Source organism: Aspergillus pseudotamarii, assembly GCF_009193445.1.
Source record: "Aspergillus pseudotamarii strain CBS 117625 unplaced genomic scaffold BDV38scaffold_52, whole genome shotgun sequence".
NCBI classification, from domain to species: domain Eukaryota; kingdom Fungi; phylum Ascomycota; class Eurotiomycetes; order Eurotiales; family Aspergillaceae; genus Aspergillus; species Aspergillus pseudotamarii.
The window spans coordinates 85,710-105,266 of NW_022475066.1; the positions used below are offsets into that span (position 1 = coordinate 85,710).

The 19,557-nt window shown below is 48.8% G+C and overlaps 8 protein-coding genes across 8 annotated transcripts; 5 read left to right on the forward strand and 3 right to left on the reverse strand.

The window, feature by feature from the left end:
• Positions 1–496: 496 nt before the first annotated feature.
• Positions 497–1,774, forward strand: BDV38DRAFT_273436 (F1F0 ATP synthase subunit gamma; the record flags this gene model as incomplete). The annotated part of the gene is made up of 6 exons (XM_032057681.1): positions 497–552; positions 697–1,271; positions 1,337–1,449; positions 1,510–1,530; positions 1,595–1,629; positions 1,681–1,774. The coding sequence occupies 6 exons, from the start codon at positions 497–499 to the stop codon at positions 1,772–1,774; spliced, it is 894 nt and encodes a 297-aa protein (XP_031910635.1).
• A 651-nt stretch (positions 1,775–2,425) lies between these two features.
• BDV38DRAFT_285690 (DnaJ domain protein) lies at positions 2,426–4,048 on the forward strand (the record flags this gene model as incomplete). Its single annotated transcript, XM_032060538.1, has 1 exon — positions 2,426–4,048. One exon carries the CDS (start codon positions 2,426–2,428, stop codon positions 4,046–4,048), a length of 1,623 nt encoding a protein of 540 aa, XP_031910636.1.
• Positions 4,049–5,505: 1,457 nt separating this feature from the next.
• On the reverse strand, positions 5,506–7,382 carry BDV38DRAFT_157740 (F-box protein). The gene has a single exon (XM_032051732.1). The coding sequence runs from the start codon at positions 7,212–7,214 to the stop codon at positions 5,664–5,666; it is 1,551 nt and encodes a 516-aa protein (XP_031910637.1). The 5' UTR covers positions 7,215–7,382; the 3' UTR covers positions 5,506–5,663.
• Positions 7,383–7,491: 109 nt separating this feature from the next.
• BDV38DRAFT_254709 (putative disulfide isomerase) lies at positions 7,492–9,376 on the forward strand. The gene is made up of 3 exons (XM_032055351.1): positions 7,492–7,827; positions 7,884–7,891; positions 7,956–9,376. The coding sequence occupies exons 1-3, from the start codon at positions 7,675–7,677 to the stop codon at positions 9,217–9,219; spliced, it is 1,425 nt and encodes a 474-aa protein (XP_031910638.1). The 5' UTR covers positions 7,492–7,674; the 3' UTR covers positions 9,220–9,376.
• Positions 9,377–9,411: 35 nt separating this feature from the next.
• On the reverse strand, positions 9,412–13,085 carry BDV38DRAFT_254710 (ribosome biosynthesis protein KRE33). Its single transcript, XM_032055352.1, has one exon. The coding sequence runs from the start codon at positions 12,844–12,846 to the stop codon at positions 9,841–9,843; it is 3,006 nt and encodes a 1,001-aa protein (XP_031910639.1). The 5' UTR covers positions 12,847–13,085; the 3' UTR covers positions 9,412–9,840.
• Positions 13,086–13,539: 454 nt separating this feature from the next.
• Positions 13,540–14,037, forward strand: BDV38DRAFT_157939 (uncharacterized protein). The gene has a single exon (XM_032051734.1). It carries the CDS (start codon positions 13,638–13,640, stop codon positions 13,908–13,910), a length of 273 nt encoding a protein of 90 aa, XP_031910640.1. The 5' UTR covers positions 13,540–13,637; the 3' UTR covers positions 13,911–14,037.
• An 87-nt stretch (positions 14,038–14,124) lies between these two features.
• BDV38DRAFT_285694 (putative capsular associated protein) lies at positions 14,125–17,521 on the forward strand (the record flags this gene model as incomplete). The annotated part of the gene is made up of 7 exons (XM_032060539.1): positions 14,125–14,168; positions 14,217–14,275; positions 14,411–14,730; positions 14,796–15,209; positions 15,275–15,421; positions 15,471–15,901; positions 15,952–17,521. 7 exons carry the CDS (start codon positions 14,125–14,127, stop codon positions 17,519–17,521), a joined length of 2,985 nt encoding a protein of 994 aa, XP_031910641.1.
• On the reverse strand, positions 17,477–19,327 carry BDV38DRAFT_157964 (glycoside hydrolase family 16 protein). The gene is made up of 3 exons (XM_032051735.1): positions 18,675–19,327; positions 18,184–18,607; positions 17,477–18,097 (listed from the first exon to the last, which is right to left on the reverse strand). The coding sequence occupies exons 1-3, from the start codon at positions 19,028–19,030 to the stop codon at positions 17,840–17,842; spliced, it is 1,038 nt and encodes a 345-aa protein (XP_031910642.1). The 5' UTR covers positions 19,031–19,327; the 3' UTR covers positions 17,477–17,839.
• Positions 19,328–19,557: the final 230 nt, after the last annotated feature.

A 19,557-nucleotide genomic window follows, 5' to 3' on the forward strand; every position in this document is an offset into this window, starting at 1 on the left:
TGAGACAAGAAAGGGAAAGGGCTGACAAGCTGAGAGGAAAAAGAGAGGAAAGAAAGGAATGCAATGGAAAACGAGGCCGTCTTTTGGGGCCTGAGGCGATCTCTCACGTTTCTCCGGACCGCCAGCCAGTCTGGTTGCGAGGCAGGCGACTGCCTGAGGCGACCAACCCAAAACACAGCGTCATTGACACAACCTGCTCCGAGGCTGGCTGAGTGTCGATGCCTGCATGCCTGAGGAGGAATGCCGGGATTTTCGGGTTAAAGGTTTGTGCGTACTGCGCATCTGGCTTTTCAGGTCTCCCCGACAACCTTCCCGTTCAGGCATAGTGCGGCTTTGTTCCCGTTCTGCCGGCTGTCGGACGAACAGAAACAGGAGTCCAAGTCAACGTCTTCTCTTCCCGCTAAAGCAGAGGTCTCACTACCCACCCTCGCGGCTCTTCCCTCTGCAGCTTTCCATCGCTGGTCATTATATCTTGACCTCACGGTCCGACGTCATAATGTTCTCTCGTGCTGTTCGCCCGGCCGTCAGGGCCGGTAGTGCTGTTGTCACCCGGTGAGTTCTCTTCCGGACCTCTTCACACCCACCTGGGCACCTTCCAAAATAGACCTCCAATCATCCGCGAAGAAAAGAGAAAACCTTGGGATTCTAGGATGATTGCGTTCAATACGGTAGCCAGTTACTAATTCCTTTGTGAAGCACTGCTCCTCCCAATGCCGCCAACTTCGCGACTCTGCGTGAGATCGAGGGCCGTCTTAAGTCCATTAAGAACATTGAAAAGATCACCAACACCATGAAGGTCATTGCTTCTACCCGTCTTACCCGCGCTCAGAAGGCCATGGATGAGTCTCGCACTTACGGTGAGACCTCCAACACCGTTTTCGAGAAGGCCGAGACCAAGCCCCTCGAAGACAAGAAGACTTTGCTCGTCGTCGCCAGCTCCGACAAGGGTCTTTGCGGTGGTATCCACTCCGGTCTGAGCAAGGCTACCCGCCGTATCCTCCAGGGACACACCGACGCCGACATCGTGGTTCTTGGTGAGAAGGCCAAGGCTCAGCTCTCCAGAACCAACCCCAACGCTCTCGTCCTGAGCTTCGCCAACGTCTGCAAGGACATTCCCACCTTCGCTGATGCCCAGGCCGTTGCCGACCAGATTGCTCTGCTGCCCGCCGACTACGCCAGCGTTAAGATCATCTACAACAAGTGGATCAACGCCCAGAGCTACGAGCCCGCCACTGTTGAGGCTTACTCCGAGGAGGCCATCACCAAGTCCGGTTAGTGTTTTTTAACCGTCTTCTCGCTCATATAGAAGTCTAGTATGCTGAATTTTCTTCCAAAGCCAACATCTCCTCCTTCGAGATTGACGACCAGGCTCTTGCCAACCTCCGTGAATATGCTCTTGCCAACAGCCTGTTCTGGGCTATGGCTGAAGGCCACGCTTGTGAGATTTCTGTAAGTTGATTACCGATATAGTGTGGATATTCGAATCATTACTAACTCGTCGATCTATAGGCTCGTCGTAATGCAATGGAGGCAAGTATCACCTGAACAGTTGAAGTGCTCCTTGACCTAGACTAACCAACCATTTATTTTACAGAACGCCTCGAAGAACGCTGGTGAGATGATCAACAAGTGAGTATTACTCAATACATAAACTGGGATCCAAAATCTAATGTCCTGCAGGTTCCAGATTCTGTACAACCGTCAGCGTCAAGCCGCCATTACCGGTGAACTGGTTGAAATTATCACTGGTGCCACCGCCAGTGCTGACATGTAGAAGCTTTCATGATGCTTCAGTGGGAAGGAGTCGACATGTGTGTAGACTTACTCTTAAATACCTAGCTAGATTTTTATCAGCCTGTAAATCAGTCTATCCATCTTTCTTTTGTCTTGTTTCCCTCCTGGCCAAGTATTGTAACTTTTTTCTCATTACTTTTGTTTCTAATTTTTCCGCCCCCTTCGTTCGCTGCCTATTATCATTTTACCGCCTCTGATATTGCAGTTTCATTGAATTCACCGTTTCTTGTACAAGACGGTGCTTTTCTGGGACTGGGCACATGATATCCCCAGGTCTGAGACTGGCAACAACCGTGACAACAAACGATGTGAATCAAACGGAAAGTGCACTACTTGTCTTACATGCAAACAGTGACTCTTTTGCTTCACTATAACTAAGCCGCAGACTTTCCATTCATCTTTTCCAGTCTACTCGAATAGAGTTGGTGAATATACTCTACCATTAAATAGAGCTTTCCTCTCAAGCAAGGCCTTCATTTCCCCTTCCTGAAATTCACATACATCTCTCAATATCTCATTCTGCCTACCTCGAACAACGGTTCTCGCAGGCTAGAAAAGTACCTCAACCCCAAAGCCCAACATATACCAAGAGATATCACCCTCCATGACCTCCACAATCAGAAGAACTACGATGAACTGCTACGAGATTCTGGGCATAACTCCCAATGCAGACTTGAAGGACATCAACAGTGCCTACAAAAGACTTGCTCTAAAGTACCACCCCGACAAGACAGGTGCGGATGATGGTTACCTCGAGTTCCAGAAGGTACAGTGCAATCACAACGCTCTGTTCCTTTCACATGTTCCTCTCATATATCACCCTACCCTTCAGTTACTTGACTCAATTTACGCTGACCGGATCATGTATTTGAAGATTCAACAAGCCGTCGAAATCCTCCGCGATAGTAGCCGTCGGGGAAAGCACGACGCAGAACTGCGGAGCAGACGTAGTCTTAGAGAAGAGGCCATCAGCCTCTCTAAACAGGACACTTCCTCTTCTTGGGGATGGGCGGCTTCGAGTCCTGATTTGTCTGCCCTACGGAGTATGAGCGGACGGTATATGTTTAGTTATGCAAATAGCGTCCATATGGATCCTTATTCTCCGGAATCGCAGGAGGAGATCAGGCGATGTGAAAGGGAGCGCGAGTATGGAGAGCAACTGAGGCGGGAGTGCGAGCAGTGGGAGGCGTATGAAGGGGACCCGGATATTTCGAGTTATACTTGGACATATGATCCGGAGACTGAGGAAATGATGAGACAGGATAGAACGAGGGAGGCTATGCGTGCCAATGTAATGCGTGATGAGGACCAGACGGAGAGAGGCGTGGTGTTTGATGAAGAAGACAAACAGGAGGGTTACGCTGAGGAGGGCAGTATGGCTGGCACCAACGCACGTTCTGAGTCTGAGGAAGAAGTTTGTAACGAAGAAAATGAACAGTGTGAGGAAGGTGAAGAGTACGAAGGCGAGGGAGAATACGAGGGATACGAGGGTGGAGAGGAGTATGAAGAGCAGGAAGAAGACGAAGGGTATGAAGAATACTATGAAGATGGGGGATATTCAGGAAAAAAAGGTTACGAAAAATGTGGTGGACGCGATGGATATGGAGGAAACGACCAAGAGGGAGAGAAGGAAGAGGACGGTCCCACCTTCTCAATTACCTCGACGCAACAAACCCAGGCCGAATACGAAAGCGCACGACAGGCCCCTTTCTCTGACGGTGAAGATCTGCTTGACATGGCGAGCATTGGAGAACCAGTTGACCAGGTGGATGAAACAGGGGTTATCTCTGGAGAGGAGTCAGATTCAGAGAAAAATGAAACTTTTCATAGTTTTAGCGACGAAGGAGAAGTCTGCTCTAATGGCGACAACGCGACCTCACAAGCCATGCCCACCAATGGATCCTCACCAAGCTCACGTTCACTCTTCGATCCTTTAATCCCACACTTCAGGGAGAAACTAAATCATCCTAGCGGTCGATATACGGAAGAAGATGTTCACACCGAGCTCAGAGGTCTTGTGATGGAGTCCTTCTGCGGCTGGCTAGAGACTCTCCGGCTAGAGTTTCCCGGAGCAGAGCCTGCAGCAACTGTCCGGGTGAACCCAGAGCATTGTCGTCATCTGGGTTATTGGAACAAGGAATTTGGATCATCGGAATGTGAAATGTGCCACCGGTGGATGCCCATCTACATTCTTTGCTGCCCGGGGTGTGGGATCAGGGCGTGTGTTGGCTGTAAGTTTCACTACGAGGAGTGACTTCTGCCCCCTATCTTCTTATTACAAGGTGCGTGAGCTCCCCCAGTTGAGGTATGATCGATGATGCATATCAATACCGTTGTATTCGGTTCTTATTATGAAGGAAAATATGACTTGCGCCATATTAAATTGCAGATATTTGACTCTTCATTGAGTATGGATATACACTACACTCCAAATCAAGATTAGCCAAGATTATCTCCCCAAGAAGAATATAGTTCCTCGGTGCTTTAGCAGAATCTAGTATGATAAATGCCTTCATGTAGACAGTATTTAATTTACTATGCAGTACCTTCAGACTTTCTCTTGAACAAGAATGTCTGTTGCAGATGCGTTAGTCAAACCTCGGAGGATTTACATGGAATCTTACAGCATCTGATGCTTGCTAAGTTTTGAATAGATACTAAGAAGGCATTCTGTTATTATTGAAGAGCATCAAATTGTTAATCATATACAAGCAATCAAAGTGTCAACTATCTACAATACGAGATTGACATAGCTGAATAGATACTTCACTTAAACCTCCACCGCTTCAAATACATCTCCAGATTCCTTGCATTGCCATCCCTGAGCTTCGCCAGCATCTTCAGCGTCTTTTTCTCCAAGAACTGATCCATAAACTAAGAGGCTTGACATAAATCCTGTGAGAACCACGATATGTCCGCAACATCGCCTGCGTTAGGGATAGTAGAGGGCTTGGCCTCGAAGCGGCATCCCATGCTCGTGCCAATTTTCATTTAGCATCAATTCTTTTGTGGTGACGCTCTGGAAATCCATCCAGCATATATTCACGAAGAGGACCCAGAGGTTCTACACTTCCGGGAAGGAGGCCATCTAGGTCTCAAAATGAGAAGAGGAACTCAGGAACGGGGCTCCTATGTGTGCGAAGTCAAAGTCCAAGACGGTAGTGAGACGGTGGTTTGCGCGGTTAAAAAGTAGATCCGGCAGAACTAGTTAGATGTCAGATATTTGCATTTTATGTTACTTCCAGTAGGTCATGGGTCGTACACAAGGGACCAAAGCACACATATAGTCAAAGTCTGGATTCAGCACCAAGCCAAATGCCAATCCGGGCTATCCATGCTCTATGATTCCTCCCACTGTACAAAGATTGCACCTGGTGTAATGCAGGGGCCCAGTGTGGTGTATGAGCTGAAGGCAACCACCGAATTCTTTGTTCATCGTTCAGGAAGCTGTGGTAGTCCTCGGCCTACATGGTATTGTCATCTTCTAAACTTTCCATTTGGCCCGCGACGTTATCTCCAGAAACATGTATCTTTGCTCACTTCTTTCAGCTGATATGGTGCAGGAAGGAAATGTTCAAAAATATGGTATCCCCCCAGATAGTGAGCCAGTCCTACATAATGGTCACAGTAGGAGGTATATTCTTTCCTTAGAGACCATGAGGCATTCTTGCTTTAACAAATATATACTTAAAGACTCACCGTTGAACTGCTAGTGCTTTTCCTTCTCTATTTTCATGATAGATGTTCGGTAGTAGACTGGGTACTTGAACCCCCAACGATAATCATTCGACTCGATGTCTACAACAGATACGTAACATGGTCACCCGTTTCAAATATAGACTTTTTCCTATTTTTTATTTCTTTCTTTCTTACTTATCAAATCTATAGATGACAAGTTCGCGGTTTGCATTCTCACCAACCAAGTGCCTTTCATTTCCGCAAATCCTTCCTTTCCCTATGAGCTCGAAAACCTCCTCATGCTTCAATGTTTTACTTGACGATGGAGTTCGGATGCTCAGAAACATTTTCAAATCAAACGGCCACGTGGTAGGTGACAAATGGAGGCAGAATCTAACCTTGGCCTTCTCATCATATGCCTCAGAGACGACAGCATACCATGGCTCATCGCAGATGGCAAAGGTAAGAGGTTTTGTTTGTAGACTATTGTTTCCACGGTAGGGAGGAAGCACTTGAGCGTCGAACCGCCTCCAGCAAGGCCCCTCGCCGGAGATTGGAATGCTAGTAATTTGCACCTGTGATGTCCAATCGGTCGGCGCAACCAGGCGATCGACTGGCCCTGTACACAAGTTTTCGACGATATCTATAGATTGGCTGTCCTCACTAATGTTTAAGCATTGCACGCCCGGGAACCCCCGCTGCCTGACAGAGTAGAACCCTAGTTCCCTGAAACCAAAACGCGTAATAATAGACGGACCATTGTCTTGGCCAGCTTCTCGCAGACGTCCGGTTGGGTCCAAGGAAGGCCGATAGTCTGATGGTTTTGAGATATCCCAGATAGATAGCGACTCGATCGGAGCATCGTCATCTGCAGTGTACAAACTGCGATTGGGCTGCCAAATATAGATGGCATAATGAGTCTCGCTGTGAGTGGAATAGAAGCGATCCCTCTCACTGAGTGGGTGACCAAGAAACATGATCTTCCACTCATTTCGAAACTTGATGTTCCATCCACTAGCAGCCTCTGTCACGTCAAATGATGAAGCAAAGTGGCGATGCACTCCGTCACTGTCATTTAACCAATGGAAGGCCTTGGGTTCCGCCCACTCCACAACAAGAACTCTTTTCTGTAGTCGAGTTCTGCGAATCACTTTGCCTGTGATAATGAAAGGAACCATAAATTTCCTGTCACTGTCTAGGTCCAAGAGCACAAGGCATGAGTGATCTGCGCTCGGATAAACTATCAGACCATCCTCATACGACCAAAACGACTCTGGGAACGGGCAATCAACGCGCTGCATGAGGTGACTAGCATGATTATCCCATGGTTGCACGTGGAACCATTCTCTTTCCCCAGATATGCCGAAGTCATCACAAAGTTTGTGCTTCTGGATAGATTTGGGTTTCCCTTGGCTAAGATGATCATACCTAGAGGCAAGCTGATCGAAGAGCCTACACCAATAGATATCGTCTTCTGTAGTCTCCAGCATGCATTCAAGATCTTTACCATGAAGCTCCCTAACCTCTTTCGCCAAAGGAAAGAACGTCCTAACGAGTGGGATAAGATTTGCGGGGTTTCCGAAGCTCTGACTCCAAGATTGGGAAACACGGCGGCAACGGACGATGTCTCTAGGACTGAGATAGTTCAAGATCATCCAGAAAATCTCTCGTGGCAACATGGACATTCCCAGAGCCTCACGGCCCTGAGTAGTTGCTGTTGTGTCAACCATGCCCACTGCCATTGTGAACGTGGGGGTGGTCTATATAGCTTCTTTTCACGAACGCAGAAGAGAGTTAGTAAGCATTGATAAAATTAAATTTCATTTTCAAAGTATAGGCGAAGCGGTCCTAAGCAACTTCTCAAGTTCCCATGAAAGGCGAAGGGTTTCTGAGAGGGCATGGGGGTTGACTGACTGCACCCCCACGTCACACTTTTGTATTAAATCATTAAGTAACTGTATTTATGGGGCGGAGCGGAAGCTTCCCCCGTCACATGCCAAGAGCGCGTCTTTAGGACACATTGCTTCATTGCTTCTTCTTTCAACGTCTGACTAACCATAAATACTGTTTCCTCTCTTACTGGGGTGTTTTTCACCTATTGCTTACTATAAACACCAGTCATAGTATATCCTTCAATCAAACAAAAACAAAAAAAAAAAAAAAAGTTAATCCCAAAGGAAGGCTCTCGCTTTTAAATTCAAGATGTGGCAGCCAAGCTCTGCACTACTTCTTGTCGCGTCACTTCTTACAGCCCTCCCAGTCAACGCTGATGGGTTGTACACTAAAAAGTCGCCTGTGCTGCAGGTGGATCAAAAGTCTTATGATCGGCTGATTGCCAAGTCCAATCATGCATCGGTAAGGTGAACTGTTACTGACTATCAATGCTAACAATAGTGTTAACCATCTTACAGATCGTAGAGTAAGCGCCCTATTCTCCCTCCTACCATTATCGCCAATTCCTAATATGTGTCCCTTTACACCAGATTCTACGCTCCCTGGTGTGGCCACTGCCAGAACCTGAAGCCTGCCTACGAGAAAGCAGCCAAGAACTTGAACGGTTTGGCCAACGTTGCCGCCGTCAACTGTGATGATGACGAAAATAAACCCCTGTGTGGCCGGTTGGGTATACAGGGCTTCCCGACCCTCAAGATCGTGACACCTTCCAAGAAACCTGGCGCACCAAGGGTGGAAGATTACCAGGGCCAGAGGACCGCCAAAGCTATAGTGGATGCGGTAGTGGACCGCATCCCAAACCATGTGAAGAGGGTTACGGACAAGGATCTGGACAAGTGGCTCTCTGAAAACGAAGAATCCCCGAAGGCTATTCTTTTCACCGAGAAAGGCACCACGAGCGCTCTCATCCGAGCCCTTGCGATTGACTTCCTTGGATCAATCAAGGTTGCCCAAATTCGTAGCAAGGAGTCCGATGCTGTAGAGAGATTTGGTATTGAGGAATTCCCCAAACTCGTCCTCCTCCCCGGAGGCGAGCAGGAACATATTGCGTATGATGGCGAGCTCAAAAAGAAGCCAATGGTGGAGTTCCTCAGCCAAGTCGCGGCCCCCAACGCTGCTCCCTCTGCCACAAGTTCCAAGTCCAAGTCCTCAAAGCCATCTAAGTCATCGTCCGCACGTTCTAAATCTACAACGGTTCTAGATGATGAAGCAGAGAACTTGAAGCCAACTGAGTCTCCTGACCCCAAAGTTGTCCCCGACAATGCGCAGGAATCGAAGCCCGCACAAGTTCCCATCCAGGCACCCCCTATTGCTTCCCTTCCTACTGTGGAAGCGCTGGAGTCTGCCTGTCTAACACCCAAATCCGGCACTTGTATTTTGGCTCTTCTTCCAGAATCCACCGAAGCTGACGCCGACATTCCCAGCTCCGCGAAGGAGGCCGTTGTCAGTTTATCTGAGATTGTACATAAGCATGCGGTGCGCCAGGCCCACCTCTTCCCGTTCTACAGTGTCCCAGCTATTAACAGCGGGGCCGCAACTCTGCGGGCTGGGCTCGGTCTTTCTGAGGATAGCAAGTCAGTGGAGATCATCGCGTTGAACGGACGCAGAGGCTGGTGGCGGAGGTACGACCCATCGGAAAAAGCGGACTACAGTCTGGCCCGTCTTGAGTCCTGGGTTGACGCTATTCGTTTGGGCGAAGGTTCTAAGAGCAAGCTCCCAGAAGGGGTCGTCGTCACCGAGGCCGAGGCTGAGGTCGAGACTGAGAAACAAACCGCTGATCATGACGAGTTGTAAGTCGAAACTGTTAGCACCTGGATCTGGGCTGTAGCTATAGTTGGTGGACGTCTACACCCCTTCTTTAGCGGAGGTCCAACTATTTCAAGTAGCTTGGAGCGGAGGCGTTACGGTTAGTCAATGAATAGGATGTAGTTTTACAACGGAGGTAGTTAAATTTCAATGAACTTTTTAAATATAGAAATCGGTCACGTATATACAAGAGGGTAGGTCACGCAAATCAGTTTTGTTCTAGACAGAATCCCCAAACTGCCAGATAAACACCAACTTTGTTTTGTGAAAAACCCAAAAGAAAAAGTATGCTTCTATGGCGCATATGCCAGGCTCCTAAATCAACAGTCGCAGATCATTAGTGCTTCTTCTTGCCTTCCGTTCCTTTCTTAATGATCTTCTGTCTTTTCGAATCAATCTCCTGGTCGTAAATTTCACGAGCCGACTCTCCCTTCTTCCGCTTGCTGGGCTTCGACGACTTAATGCTGACCGTCGAGGCGCCTCCACCCCGGATCTGCTTCTCAGCGTCCTCCCACGCAGCACTACCGTTGTTGATCTCGTATCTGAAGGCTATAAATCAGTTATTGCTCATTCAATAGGCTACTGGGAATATTTGTAAATGGAAACCACTCACTTGTCGAGAGGAAGAGCATCGATCAAGGCCCGCTGCTTCTCGCGTAATTCTGCGTCCACTTGCTGTCCTCCCTCGCGGAGCTCCTCATCCAGGCCAGTCTCCAGGGGCTTGAAGCGCTCATCGGCGACCACGTCGTCGTGTGCATCGGTAGAAGCCTGGGTCACGGGAACTTGCTCGGAAGGCATAGTCTCTGCGACGGCGCCCTCGATGACAGAGCGGAAGTGGGTAGACATCTTACGGATGATCTTGAGGAACATGGCTAGGAGCTGAGATGAGGGCAGGCTCAATTCCTTCTCAAGGTCGTCCATGCTCTTGTGTTGCAGGCCGACGGCCAGGAGGATGGACTGTTGCACGCCGGAGAGGCTGACTTTGCCGTTAAGACGGCCGGAGAAGTAGTACTCTGCGATGGTGGGGACCATGTCGAGGATGACGTGGTAGTCGAGGAGATTGTTGGCGTAACTGTCGATACGCTTGAGATCGAAGGGGGAGAAGGCGGCGTCGAGGTCGGACTTCTTGAGGAGAGCCGAGATGATAGAGGGGTCTAGTTTGGCACCTGCGTTGGCGGACTCACAAATGCTGAGGGAAAGCACGGAGGGGAACTCGCGGAATTGGTACGATAGTAGGGCAAGGAAACGCTTGTGGAAGTCCCGTGCGAAAGCACCCAGCCAGCTGGAATCATTTGGTCCGGAGGAGAGAGTGCGCAGCATTACGCATGAATGCTCGCCCGTTAGATCATTAGGTGTTTGGCGGAGGTAAACGGGGGCAAAAGCAGAACGCTTCCAGAACTTGTGGAGGGATGGTGTCAGGCCGTAGCTGACACCAAGGTAGTCAAGAGCGTCTGGGCGGCGTTCGGACAATTTTCCGAAAAGGGGTGGCATGGAGCGAATGTCACGAACATGGATGTTGTCATCCAGAAGGTTGGAGTTCGTGAGCTCCTCGTCCGTTACTCTGACCATTTCTTCCTGTGTCTCGTTGATGTCTTCAGAAAGGCTAGTGAACTTGCCTTCATAGAAATCAACTAAGAGCTCCAAAGCACGAGAACCATAACCCATGTTCAAATACTCTGGGTTGGTTGCGATACGGACAATTCTGGCACCCGAAAGACCAGCAAAGTCCTCGTCCTGATACTGCTGGCTAACAAGCCATGGGATCAAATCACCTCCACCACGTTGGCCACGGCTCAAGCTGTTGAGGACACTCTGTCTACTGATGCGACCTTCCAGCGCAACCTGGACAACACACAGAGGCTCCGGAAGCTTGGTAGCATCCTCGTCAATTGGTGGAACAAGAACATAAAGCTGATGCGCCGGGGCATCACTCATGAGCTGAAGGTCGTTAGGTGTGTTCTTGTAGTGACTAGCAACATAGAGAGCCATCATCTGCTGAAGGAACTTCTCAGAAACAGGGTGGAACGAGAACAGGGTATCACGGTTGACTTGAAGCAGCTGACACTGAGAGGGATGCGGGCAGCCTTGCGTGTTCATCTTGGACTTTGGCAACGTCGCGTCGAGACATAAAACCTTATTCAACCACTTCTCTACAGAATCTCCTGGGGCGTATCTGATGGGTTCGGACAGGGTGATCTCTCTCAGAGACCGTCCACCTAGGCTCTTATCGGTGTTTTTTGCCGCCTTCCCGGTTGCGCGATCAGCGACATCAATGTCCTCTCCGCCACTGGCCTTGAGTCCTCCGCGTGATTGCTCACGAAGTTGTTGAATCAGCTTCAAAGAGAGGGACCTGCCAGTACCTTCATAACCATTGATAGTGGAAGCCATGAAGACAAGGTAAGGACCCATTAATTTGCGGACAAGGGGGAGAGGGATCGCTGCCGCCTCATCAATGACCAGCAGCTCGGCCTGGCCTAGGACATGGGCATCTTGGGGCTGAATGTACTGGATGGTCTGACGGTGCTGCCGATGAATGTTAACCCTGACAATAGCCTTGTTGAAGTCGGGGTTAGTGGATTGAAGAATGGTATAGTCAACATGGTCAAGGTAGCCAAGAGCATCGAATCCCTTGAACACAAATTCGAACAGCGTCTTCAAGTTCTCCGGACTAGGAGACGTGATGAAGATATTGCTATAACCATGCGCAACAGCCGCTGCAATGGCAACACCCAAAGCTGCCGACTTTCCTCGTCCTCTTCCGGCAGTCAGGGCAACCGTACTCCGGAGCGTCTTCTCCGCAATTGCGTCGACAAAAGTCAGGAGTGCTTTCGCCTGATCAACAGTGCGAGCCAAGCTAACCAGCGACCCGACTGGTTGCGAGTCTGCCAAGCTCTCCTTGATTTCCTTCAGCTCCTTCTTTGTGCCAGTATTAGAGGTATCAATGGAGTCTGGTGGTGGCAGTGGTTTGACGTTCTTTCCTCCGGAGATCGGCAAGACATTCAGTTCATCGTCGACAACCAAGCACGAATCGCAACTACCAAGAGAAAGAATGAACCGCTCGTTGAAACGTGCGACCACATCATCATGCGCTTCCGTCCTATATCTTGAGTGAATATCCATCGATAATGTATAGAGTTGCTTCAAACTGCTCATGCCCTTCAGGAGCAATAGCACAATTCCACCACCTTCCACAGTTTCGATTGTTCGGGCGAGCAGGTTCGGTGTGATGGCTTCGAAATCTTGGAGGATACACATTCCATAGGTATTACCCAGGATCTTTTCCGTCTCTTTGTAGTAGACGTAACGAATCTGGTTAAGAGTGATGAATAATTCGAAAGGGTCTTCTTGGTTCGGTTCACGGATACCCCTCTTCACTTCCTTCTTGATCTTTGCCTCACGCTTCTTGCGATGACTGGTAAATCCCAAAAGATCCTTCTTATACGCCCAGAGAACGGACTTGTTCTGTTTGACATCGTGCGACGACATAATGTAGTGCAGGTTGACGATCGCATCTTTTGCGCGGTCACCAACAACGACAAAAAAGCTTCGTTTCTTCTCCTGCAAGTTATTGCGGATAAGCGCAGGAATGCGCGAATCAATCGCCTTACGCGGCATCGTGGTTGGAGCTTCCCCTTGCTATTGTAACTGCCCAAGCAATCAATTCGTAGAAATGGCGAATCCGTTGGAGGTAAAAAACTGAGAGTGGGTACGGAGATATCGTCAAGGTTCCTAGACTGGCCACGAACGCCGCACACAGCCTTGAATTCTTATAAACCGCAGACCAGACCCTTTATAAGTGATATGAAAAGTGATTCCGGCGACTGGGTCTGGAATTGTAAACTGTCGTCCGTGTGTTGCGACCTTTTCTGCTCAGCCAAAGAAAAAAAAGAAAAAGTAAAAAAAAGTTATCAGGCGGAGACCATACTGCCAGATGCCACCGCCTAGCAAAAGTCACCGCCCTCGTGCGATTACATAACCCACGACCTTTCCTCTTCAGGAATAGAGCACTCCCACGTCCAGATTAGGAAAAGGGAGTCAGTGGACCGGACATTAAAGTTGGGTTAATTTAGTTGGACTCCATCAATCGCTGAAGCTTCATCATCTGGATGACGAATATTCGACTATCTCTGCATATAATATGATACCTGAATTCAACGATTTTTCCTTCTTTCACCTGTCAGTTATTGTCCATTAACAGATCCATTTCCAATGGCATGCAATGGAATAGGGAGCCACGGCAGTTTTTGAGAGTCGGGAACCACCTATCATTTCCAATCGACCGTCACCAAAGAAAAGCAACTTTTGGGGCTTCAATTCTGTGATATGATTTGCCCAGCGGGTGCTCAACATCAGCCAAAAATAACTTGGCATGACACGGCACCCAAGGCTAAAAGAGACCTCGTTCAATGATCGTCACTGGCGTGCATTTGATTTTCCTAGTTGGCTCCACGGCGGACAGTCTAAGCTCTCCCATTCCAGCAAAGACGGGCAAATCACCCATGGTCGACCTTGTTTCGTTGACGCAATTCACCCACTGGCTTGATACCGTCGCACCCCTAATATGGAGTAACCTTGGAGGGATCAGGTACAATATCCTCCCCCAAGGGTCTCTGCTTCACAGTTATGACCTTCATAGTACTGTACATACTGTGTACATACTACCCTACCTTACAACTTAAATCGAATCGACCCTTCCCGCCCCTTGACGTCTCCACCCAACAAATTTAAAATTCCCCAGGCAGTTTAAACTAGTCGATAGTCGCTCCATAGCCGCTTCGAGTCCCTGTTCCTCAGTATTCCGTGCGCTTTTTGGTCGGCGCAGCATGATGCAAATTGGCAATTGGTCACTGTAATGGCTTCCTGTGCTAATACACATGATCATATTCTGTCTCAATGAATCTTTTCTCCGCCGAATCGGGGCTCAAAGCCTCTGTAGTGTAAGTGACTCTCCTACTTTGCCCCGTAATAGCTAACCAAGCGCGCAGGGCATTCTTATTGAGCTGTACTTTCCTTGCGACTTCTTACACCACCACTTTCGCTTTTGGTGAGTCAATCCTATGCATTCTCGCGCTAAGGAAGGTATGGTGTGTAATGGAATGTACTGAGCGGCAATTGGGCGTTAAAAAGAACAGCATATACGGAGTATGCAAGTATGCAGCTAACACAACGGAATGAACAGACCATCCACTTGAATCTGCTACCCTAGCCTGTTTCTTAGCAGCTATCTCTCTTTTGATCACGAGCAGATTCGCCGACTCTTTCCCCACAATCTCGTCTCCTGCGCACAAGTATTCCGCCATACCCCTCACGGAGCTTAGCAATTCCGCCGCAGAAGAGCCACCTTCCCCGAGTAACCACAATGGTAACTTTCCCAGTCAGAAAATACTCGGATCGAGTCGGTGGGTTGGAGTTTGTTTAGTTTCGGGCATGGGTTGCATACGGATCGCTCTATATCACCAAATCAATGTCAACGGTGAATGCGCACCAGTGGGATATGCTGTAAGTGTACCTACGAAAAACTGGACACAGAACACACATGCCGATAATAAGCAACCAATTTCTAGTGCATGATCCCATTCCTCATTGCGTTATATGATTACTGGCGCAACCAGCGTGGCCGACCAAATCAGAAATGGATTGCGCCGGAAGGCCCTTCAAATGCGCATCTGCGCATGTTCGTTGCTGTAGCCAGCCGCGCGCATTTCTATCTTTGTCGGAGCCGCTTCAGGAATGTGTTACCGGCTGTATTCATCATGGCTGGTGGTCTTCTCGTTAGTACATTTGATGAAGGCAGGCAATCGACATACATCTGCCCTATCATCTCCGGGCTACATCCACGGTTTCGGGTGTATAGGTTTCTCAGCGTTATGCTAGATACCCTGATTGTAATCGGTGCTGCTGAATTTTGCCAGGAAGGTAACCGATCTCGGGATGGAAGGAAAAAGCAAGCGTTGGTTTCTTGGGGCTACGGCTTTCTTGTAAGTCTGCCTACTTGTGATCAATGGTGCATAAGTGAGATGATCTAACTGTCCACACTTCATAGGGGGTTGCTGTGATTTGTACAATCGCGGCGCTCGTTCTCAAAAAGGCGGCACCTGGGGATGGCGGCTTCGTCAACTCCCACTATTTACGAAGCGCAGCAGGTCAAGGCCTTTTAGTTGCTTTTACAGTATTGTCCGCATTTCAACTAGTAAGCGTCATATATTAGTTCGGATAAACCTTTCTCTAACTGGCTCCAGATGCCATTTTATGGTGCGGTTGGGATCTCTATATTGGCGGGCTCGTTATTCGTTAATTTTACGCTGGCCTCGGTCTTGTTTAACGGGCAGGAGCCTTTCCCACTGATCCTCCCCTCTCGTGCTTTTGCTGCACTACTTCTTACCTTCCTGGGTGTTATGCTATATCTCTGTGGCCAATCGGCCTCTGAAGAAGAACCGCAGTTCCTTTACGGATTCAACGTATTCATGCGAATATTCTTCTCAGTCATATTTGGCCTTGTGTTAATTCTGATCGCTCACCAACCCAGTGTAGCCAATGTACACCCAATCGACCTGCTTATTTATGAGGGTAGACAACATCATGATCGCTGGAAATCCAGCGCCAGTGGCAGCAAGAATCTGGCAGGAGCTGTTGCCCAGTATCGAGCGAAATACAATCAACATCCACCACCGTAAGTCAATCCAGATGACTCACCAGATGCTATACTGACTCTCGAGATAGGGGCTTCGACAAATGGTACGAGTATGCCACTAGTAGGTCGTCTGTCGTCATTGATGAGTTTGATCAGATATACGACAATCTACTGCCGTTTCGTGCCTTGCCGCCGGAAAAGATCAGGGAACTGACTCACCAACTCGCTACAAACCCATACAACGATATTGGTGCTATCAGTATACGTAATGGGACAGCAAGAGTTCAACAGGGTATCAAACCAACACATGCCTGGATGGTTATCAGTGCTGCTAAGATGATTGAGAAATTCTCTGAACACCTACCCGACATGGACTTAGCCTTCAATCTTAACGACGAGCCACGAGTTTCTGTGCCCTGGGAGAAGATGTCTGTTTTTAGGGCTCAAGCCAGATCTCAAGCACCTCCTCCTAGCGAGGGTTTAACGAATGGGTGGTCGGGTGACCGGGATGAAGGATGGGCGCCCATTGAGCCGGCAGATCAGACGACAGAGACCATGTTTACCGACAGCTCCTTTGTAAATATATTCGATCGCTATGTAAGTGCTCTTTGTCCTCACTCGTCAAAGGCTCGATCTCGACGAATGTGGGATCGACACCACATATGCATGGGCTGTATTCGTCCCCACTCCATGGGACAATTTCCGTCAAACTGGACGGTGGCAACTGATATATGCCACCAACCTGACCTTGCATCCTTTCACGGATTTTTCGTGTCACCTGCATCATTCAAGGTGACCCAAGATCTTGCTCCGGTTTTTAGCCAGAGTACGATTTCTGGATTTGGCGACATCATTTTCCCTAGTCCGTGGAACTACGTGGATAAGATAAAATACGAGCCTTCTGAAGAGTACCCGGATCTGGACTATGTGGAAAAAGAAAACCGCCTTTTTTGGATTGGCGGCACGTCGGAAGGCGTGAGCCGCGACGGTCAATGGCAAGGAATGCCGCGTCAACGTCTGGCACATCTAGTTAACAACAATACCTACAACAAGGTGTCAGTGCTGCTACCTGCAGACAACCCTGATACATATTCATATCAGATTCTTGACGGCTTGGCTCCTACAGAGAAGCTCGGCTTGAATGCTTCTGTCCACGTTACCGATCCGATCGTGCGCTGTAGAAAGGACTGTGAAGACCAAAAGCAGGAACTAGGCACAGCAGGTCGGGTCGACTTTCAGAGTCACTGGAATTACCGCTTTCTATTTGATGCAGATGGTGCTGGATTTAGCGGCCGATTCCTTCCCTTCCTGCAAAGTCACAGCCTACCATTCAAAACCGGCCTATTTCGACAGTGGTTCGACTCCCGGGTCACAGCTTGGCTGCACTTTGTCCCCATTGATGTCCGTCTCCACGGCCTGTGGAGTACCTTGGCATACTTCGGTGGCGTGGACATACCTGTTGGTGTGGATGATAATGGTCAACCCAAAGCCATGATGGAGCCACACAATCTTCAGGGGCGCTGGATCGCAGAAGAAGGTCGCAAATGGGCCGAAAGAGCTCTACGAAAAGAAGACATGGAGATCTATTTCTTTCGGTTGCTTCTCGAATGGGGCCGGCTGACTGATGATCAGAGAGATATTCTTGGATATACGGAGTGATGTCCCCGTACACTGCACGATTGGACACCGCAGTAAGCGGACAACATATCGACTGTTATTGCCTCCTTGGTATAATTACAGGCGCACAGGGTGCATATTTACAACGCAATGTATATATTCCGTTCGATATACCTCGCTCTTTGACATAGTTTACCTGATTGTCTAGTATTTTCTGGGGTTAAATGCATAAAGAATGTCGCCATTTACAGCTATCAGATCCCTATGTACATCCATGAACGAAAGTAAAAGTCTGTCCATACAAAATGCAGGGTATATCAAATCCCACCTGGGATGTACACCATCCTCAAACCTACAAGATCAGTTCCCCCAATTCTCCCTCCGCTGTCTGATAAACGAACGTTTTCCGACACCTACATCCATCTTCCACTCAGTCACATTGCTTGCAACGCTCGCAGCCCCGCCCTGATAAACCTTCAGCGAGTTAATACGCCAGAATGCATCCTTAAACGCAGCAGGGTTATTAGCCACCCAATCATTGCAAGATCCCTTTGAGGCACAACTACTCGACCCCCAAACACCGCCAGCCCAGTCCCCACAAAAAGTCGTATCGAAGATCTACGCACCGGTCAGTAAGTATCCCACCGAAAACTTAGACCTCCTTGAGAAAAATAACAAGAAAAGGAAGGATGGGAAACACATACAATCTGCAGATCTTTAAAATGCGAATCAATATTGCAAGCTCCGGCAAACCTCGCCGATGGCGTCCCCCAACCACTCGGATTCAGATTCCCACTACCGATATCACCGGGGATGCTGGAACGTGGGAAATACCAAACACTGATAGCTTCGCTAGTCCATTCAGTGGCATACACACCGCCGCCGGCATTGTTAAACCCGTTCCCGTAGGAGTGGGCCGAGTTATCTTTAATACCGCAGCCTGCGTTGTTGGCTTGGCCGGGGGCATTGACGTAGCAGTTACTTGTGAGAAGGGAGCCGGAAAAGCCTGAGTTGTTAATTGTGCAACTGTCGCTAGTGTGGAGGGCTACCTGGTTGTTAGTTTGGTCATTTACGCCTTCTATGACGTCTATTTCGCCGTTATTCGGCCAGTTGGGGCCTAGGAGCCAGCTGTGATATTATCAGTCTTGTTTCCCTTTTGAGTTGGGATAGATAGGGGCATTGGGGGAGACGTTACTATGCTGGCCAGGCTCCGCAGATACTGCCGGGCATGTGGGCTAGATCTAGAATGAAAAGGCCGTGGTTGTAGGCTTTGTTGCTGCTGATACGGACGCTTTGGCGGCCGCCTGGTGCGGCGTTTGTGTAATCGACACCCATGTAGACGGATCCGTCAGCTTTGATTAGGCCTGTGTTCTGGGACGTGCCTCTGTCAACGTATTTGACGAAGCCATGGGTCGGATCACTGCCTGTGAAGAAGCTAAATTTATCGAAGAAAGTTGAGTCCGTGCCGTAGTCATCTTGTAGTGTGTATGCGGCCACAGCAAGGGGGGCCCAGAGGCTTAGAGCTTGGGCGAGCGTGGATAGTATGTGCATTTCTGAGCGTGAATGATCACGGTAGAAAGGAATGTGCAGGGTATATGTGGAGCTGTGTGAAGGGGTAGTAAGGAGTGATAGTATTTATATAGGGAGTGTTCGAACAATGTGCTTTGCCTTAAAAGGTGTATTGTTCAAGCAGCACAAAGGAAGGACAGCGTCAAAGCCACTCTCTAAGTGAACAAACGCTGGATGAATAAAGGAGTGTTACAGATTGGCTTTCTTTTCGTTGGTTCTTGATTTCCCCCTGGTGTCGGAGGTTCAATATATAGCCATGAAGAATGTATGTATTTTATACCCTTATCACATACACATATAACCACTCTACACAGGGACAAAAACGAAACTTAGTACTCACATACTAGTGAAAAGTGGCGTCAGCCATGATATGCCCACCGGACCAGACCTTGAGACCTAGGAGGAAGCCATTGAAGAGACATCTTCTCGAGTAGCGCGGGCACCGAGAATGGCAGATGGAGGAAGCATGTGAGCGGCAAATTGGAGTCACGGCCAGCGTGGACTGGAAT

Bases quoted from the DNA above. Each gene is read 5' to 3' on its own strand.
- BDV38DRAFT_157740 (XM_032051732.1), bottom strand. From the start codon at position 7,214: ATGGCAGTGGGCATGGTTGACACAACAGCAACTACTCAGGGCCGTGAG.
- BDV38DRAFT_254709 (XM_032055351.1), top strand. From the start codon at position 7,675: ATGTGGCAGCCAAGCTCTGCACTACTTCTTGTCGCGTCACTTCTTACA.
- BDV38DRAFT_254710 (XM_032055352.1), bottom strand. From the start codon at position 12,846: ATGCCGCGTAAGGCGATTGATTCGCGCATTCCTGCGCTTATCCGCAAT.
- BDV38DRAFT_157939 (XM_032051734.1), top strand. From the start codon at position 13,638: ATGATCGTCACTGGCGTGCATTTGATTTTCCTAGTTGGCTCCACGGCG.
- BDV38DRAFT_157964 (XM_032051735.1), bottom strand. From the start codon at position 19,030: ATGCACATACTATCCACGCTCGCCCAAGCTCTAAGCCTCTGGGCCCCC. The intron at 18,608-18,674 runs GTAACGTCTCCC...ATAATATCACAG, and splicing joins TGCGGAGCCTGGCCAGCATA to CTGGCTCCTAGGCCCCAACT. The intron at 18,098-18,183 runs GTATGTGTTTCC...ACCGGTGCGTAG, and splicing joins ATTTTAAAGATCTGCAGATT to ATCTTCGATACGACTTTTTG.